The sequence below is a fragment of the Pteropus vampyrus genome, unplaced genomic scaffold (assembly GCF_000151845.1).
Source record: "Pteropus vampyrus isolate Shadow unplaced genomic scaffold, Pvam_2.0 Scaffold32, whole genome shotgun sequence".
Taxonomy (NCBI): Eukaryota; Metazoa; Chordata; class Mammalia; order Chiroptera; family Pteropodidae; genus Pteropus; species Pteropus vampyrus.
Genome location: NW_011888813.1, coordinates 955,841 through 961,219, shown reverse-complemented (window position 1 = coordinate 961,219; position 5,379 = coordinate 955,841). Strand labels below are relative to the sequence as shown.

At 37.3% G+C, this 5,379-nt stretch overlaps 1 protein-coding gene across 2 annotated transcripts in view; it reads left to right on the top strand.

The window, feature by feature from the left end:
- Window positions 1–5,379, top strand: part of ALKBH1 (alkB homolog 1, histone H2A dioxygenase) — a 24,150-nt gene that overhangs the window by 4,825 nt on the left and 13,946 nt on the right. Inside the window, exon 3 of one of the 2 annotated variants that reach the window (XM_011357088.2) lies at window positions 1,032–1,194. In XM_011357088.2, the coding sequence (XP_011355390.1) occupies window positions 1,032–1,194 (163 nt within the window). The remainder of the gene's footprint in view (window positions 1–1,031; window positions 1,195–5,379) is intronic. The other variant, XM_011357089.2, reaches the window with a different exon arrangement.

Below are 5,379 nucleotides of genomic sequence, written 5' to 3'. Positions count from 1 at the left end.
AGTTCAAAGCCCTTCGTCTTTTTGTTCCCACCTTCTTTCACCTCTTCCAACTTTTAAGACCTATCCCTTTTCTCTCTTCTATTTTCAACCAGTTTCTCCTTGCTTTCTCTTTTCTCGTGCTTAGGTCTTTTTAAACCCTAAAAACCATAAACTCCTGCCTTATTTCTTTCTTCTTTGACTACGCCTCAGCCTTGTTTCCTTTCATACCCAGGCTTTTAAAAGGCATTATCTGGATGATTGTCCCTGCTGTCCTATCTCCAGGTACTTCACTGAGGACAAAGTTTTTCATCTCTTTATCTCTTATTCTTTAGAAAGTACATAGTGTGTGTTTCTTGAATGTTTGATGAATTAATTCTTAACCATGCACAGAATTCCAGTTACATATTACTTCACTTACAAAGGAAAAAAAAAGGTTAGATGACTTTCAAGGTCACAATGATCTTTTCAACATACATACTGTAGGTTTTGCATTGTGCCATATTGAGCAGATATATATACCATCTTCAGGAGGCAGAAATCACACTATTTTAACTGAAATAATTTACAGAATCATGAGCCAGAAAGTAGAAAACAGAAAAGGCAAAAAGGGAACATAAGATATCACAAACATAATGGCAGGGAGCAGCTACCACCTCTGTAAATGATCACACCAGGTGAAAATTTGAGGGGTGGCTTTTGACAGTTTCAGTTCTAAAGTTTGCTTTGGAGTAACACAATTGATAGTTATGGAATGTTTGTTTCTTTTGAGAATAATCCCCAAAGCCAGAAATATTTGCATAGTGATGGATGTCTAATGTTCATCAAAATTTAACTTTTTACTAACTGTCTTAAAGGAACTTCTCCTCCTCTCGGATTGGAGGATAGGAATGAGAACATTTGCTTATAACTGTAGAAGCCACTGGAAGCATAAGCACAAGGAGATGGAGAGTAAATAAAGTAGTGGTTATAATGATGACAACAGGAATAAATAATCTGAATAACTGATGGAGAATTTCCTCCTTTCCTTTTTTTCTCACCTATTTTTTGTATAGGATTTATTTTCATCCCGAATCCCTTCCTCCCAGGTTACCAGTGGCACTGGGTGAAGCAATGCCTTAAGTTATATTCCCAGAAACCTAATGTATGTAACCTGGACAAACACATGACTAAAGAAGAGACCCGAGATCTATGGGAACAGAGCAAAGAGTCTCTGAGGTAGGTTTTATCAATCATAAGAAAGTGCCAGTATTCGGGTCAGGTCATCACAGATCTTTAAAGGAACTACTCTATAACAATGCAGTGAAAGTAACTGACCTGTTTATGTTTCCCTCATTTCTACACAAGTGCAGCACAGTTACATTCTTTTCCTCCAGGAGCATTTGGACAGATGCTTTAACAGTTTTATTAAATTGAGATCCATTTTAAAGATTTGCTTATCATAGCTTAGATATCAAGTTCATCCTTATTAATCATCAGATGATTCATTCTCATTCAGCTTCAGCCCTTTTTTTCCTACTTAAAGTGATTTCCTTTGGAGACTGGTGGTATCCTGGCAAAAAGCAACACTGAAAGCTCCTTACCTCTCTCCTAAATGAAGTCTGTGTTACTAGCTGTTTTATGGCAGGTCAACTGTCCTTTGTGAGAACTAATGTTTGTACCTTGATATTGTTTCAACATCCATTCATTCCACGAATACTTATTGAGGTCAGTTGTGTACCAGGCATGATGCTAAGCATTGGAGATACAAAGATAAGTGGGACACTATTCCTGCTCTCAGAAGTGTATCGCCTGTGGCAGGAACTCAATATCAACAGGAATAATGATAATAGAGCTCAGCAAGAAAAACGGTGTCGAGCCAGAGGAAGAAATAATTCTTCCAGGCAGGAAGGAGGTGTCAAAGAAGAAAAAATGATTTTTTAATTGAGTCCATTATCTTCTTTTTTTTCTCTGTCATTTAAATTAAGTCTTCAAAAGCGATAGGTTGTTTTCCAGTCAGAAAAGCAAGAGGCTGTTTTGGGTAGAGAAAGCAGCCTGAACAAAGAGATAATATTTAAAATAGAGTGAGTTTTTCTTTGAGATAGGAGCACAGGATATGTGCATTCATGTGTTTATTCAACAAATTACTATTGAGTTTCTGCTGTGAGTCAAATACTATTTGAGTGTTAGAGATTTGAAGACGGATAAGATACAGTTCATGCCTTCTAGGAATTTGTAGGCTAGTAAAGGATAGAGAAATATAACCATATAATTAAATATATTTTGACAGATACAAGCATAGAATTGATAAGATATTATGGGAATGGTCCTTTAGGTGGCTATATTAGAGGTATATTATGGAAAATGCTTCCCGGAAGCCATGGATAGAATTGGCAAGAGATGAAGTGGGAAAGATAGGTTAGGGCCAGATTATAAAGAGTTTTGTGATGTGTAGAGCACTAGTTCTAGAGTCAGATTGCCTGGATTCAAATCCCGACTCTGCCACTTAAATAGCTGTTAACTAAAGCAAGTTTCTTAACCTTTTTATGCCTCATAGTAGTCCTTTCCTCATTTGATAGTGTGAGGATTAAACAAGGCTTATGTGAGAAATCCTCAGAGCAGCCTCTTAAAACCGTTATACCAGCTTTGTGTCTTCTATTTGGACTTACTAGCTATAATGGTGGAATTTTCAGAAACTGCATCATGCTTACTCTAACAAGAGAAATAGAAGATTCTCTTAAGTTCAAAGAGGAAAGGAAAATGAAAATTCATTGGTTTCCCTTTAAAGCTTTCTTGGTCTGTAGGTTATGGTCTGTAGGAAAATACTGTTCTTTAAGCTTTTAGTGTCGATAGAACTGAGAGCAAAGTAAAGGAAGATCGTGGTTGAGTGAAATTAGTCAAAGAAATCTTAGAGTTTGTTATTAAACCAACCTGTGTTTTCAAGTAATTGATTTTTTTTCCTTCTGGCAGTGACTGTAGAAATCCTAGTTGTCATCTTCTAAGGTAGATCAGACAAATCTATTTAATAAGTTGTCCAGTAAATAGTGGTGAGATACTTTTTTTCTCTAATTATCAAAAATTTAAAAATGTGATAGTCGTACCTCCTGTTGTCAGGGTTAGAAAAAACTGATATGCTCAGACATTGCTGGCAACATTGAAAATTGATTAGGGCCCAAGTTCTGTCACCGGGTGATATGTGTTCCAGTTTCCTCATCTGAGAAACAGAGGGATTGGACTGGATAAGCCATTCAGGGTGGTTGAATCATGGTCAGTTAGAGTACATGCCAGCTGGACAGTATGTGCCAGCGCTTTCCACGTTCCCAGAGCATATCAGAAAGGGGGAGAGTCTGTGGTTCAAATATATTCCTCTGGAGATTCTATCTACCATACATCCACATGGAGAACCACTGAACTATATGACCTCTAAGGATCCTTTCAGTTTTAACTTTCTCGGTTTCTCTGGTCAAGGAAGAAGACTAAACTAAGAAATACTTGAACTTAGAAGCAAAAATAGGTCTGTTCACAAAATTAGGGCACCTCAATTTTGTTTCCTTCAAAGTTTATTGTCAGTGAATAGTGCAGCTAGAGATTTTGTGCAAGAGTATAATAGTTAAATATAAGCATCTCCGTTACAGCATTGTTTATAATGGGGGAAAAAATGAGAAACAACCTAAGTGTCTGTCAGCAGATCAGATAAATCAGGCATTACATACCCCAGATGTAGAGTGCAGCCACTATGCAGCCATTAAAAAATCTTAAGTCCAAACCCTCTAGCAAATATAGTAGGTTCTACAGTCATAATAAATAAAATCATTTCTCAGCATCTCCATCACAACCACCTTAATCTAAGCCACCATCAGTTACTACAGTAGCCTCCTAACCAGTTTCCCTTGTGTCTGTTCTTGTGCCTCTTCAGTCTGTTTTCTACATAGAGTAGAGAAACCATGTCATCTCTTATATAGTTTCTTACCTGCAATACCACAGTTCAGTTCTGATGCAGACCATCCAGAGTTGGCTCAGGCATCAAAAGTTAAGAGCATGGTCCCAACCAAACTACTCTCACTTCAGACACCAGCCACAAGTTTGGGAGATCTCCAGACTACCCACACTTCTGACAAACTGGTTACAAATTTAGAGGCGTTCCCATGACTCCCTCAGGTTCAGTAACTCACTAGAGTCACTTGCAAATCAAGAAAACATACTTAATAATTACAGTTTTATTATAAAGGTTACAAATCAGGATTGCCCAATGAAGAGACACATAGTGCGATGTCTGGGAGGATCCCAAATGCAGAACTTCCATGTCTTCTTCCCATGGAACCAAGATGTGTTGCCCTCCCAGACACTCTTTCAGGCCTTAGTGTTCAGAGTTTTTATTAAGCATGATTGATTGAATCATTAGTCATATAATTAAACTCAGTTGCTAGCTGCCCACCTATCCCCGGAGATCCTGCTAATATCACTTGACTCAAAAGCTTAATCCTCTAATCACATGGTTGGTCTTTCTAGCTTGACAAGCCTACATCATGAGTCATTTTAGCCTATACTCAGGTGTGGTCCTAGGGCCCACAGTGAGTAACAAAGACTCTCTTGTCTTCCTTGGGCTTAAAAGTTCTCTTCCGAAAACCAGGGACAAAGGCCAAATTCTTTGTTATACAACCCCATCACACTTAGAATAAAATCAGAAGTCTTTACCATGGTCTTTAAGGCCTAGATGATCTGGCCCCCAGCCACTTCTCCAACCTCATCTCCTGCCATTCCTTTTCATTTATTCTTTGGAAAGCTCTTCCTTTAGAAAACCAGTGGCCTTCGTTTAGGTCTTTATTCTGATATTATGAGAGATTATCCCCTTATTCAATTAACAGTAGTCCTCTCTTCCCCCTCACTGCTATCCCATTGCCCTATGATTTTACTCTTCAGTGCTTGGTAGTTACTAAATATTAGTGGAGTTAATTAGTTAGTGGATAATTGTACTTTTTGAATTTTGTGAATGTGTTATCCAAAAATAACTTTAAGAATAAGTGAAGGGGAAATATAAATTTAAATAAATCAACTTAGTTTTATATATTCCATAAATTAGCTTATGAAATGCTTTCTATCCATCTTTGTATATGTGAAAGCTTTTTTATTATTGTTGATATCCTTAGTGTGGAAGCAAAATTCTTTCCTTTTTCTACTCCTTTAAGACTTTGTTATGGTGCTATTATAACATTTATCATAGTGAATCCAGTCATCTGGAAAACAAAAAAAGGCCATTGCCCTAGGAAGCATCAGCTCTGGGGAAACAAAACAACAGCAACAATAAAATGTGCTATTAGAAGTCAAGACAGGAAAATGTTTCTAGAATAAGAAGGACCAACCATGTCATTAGGCCTAGGATTTGACAATAACCACTTAATGGAAACTAAGAAACTGGTTTTGGTA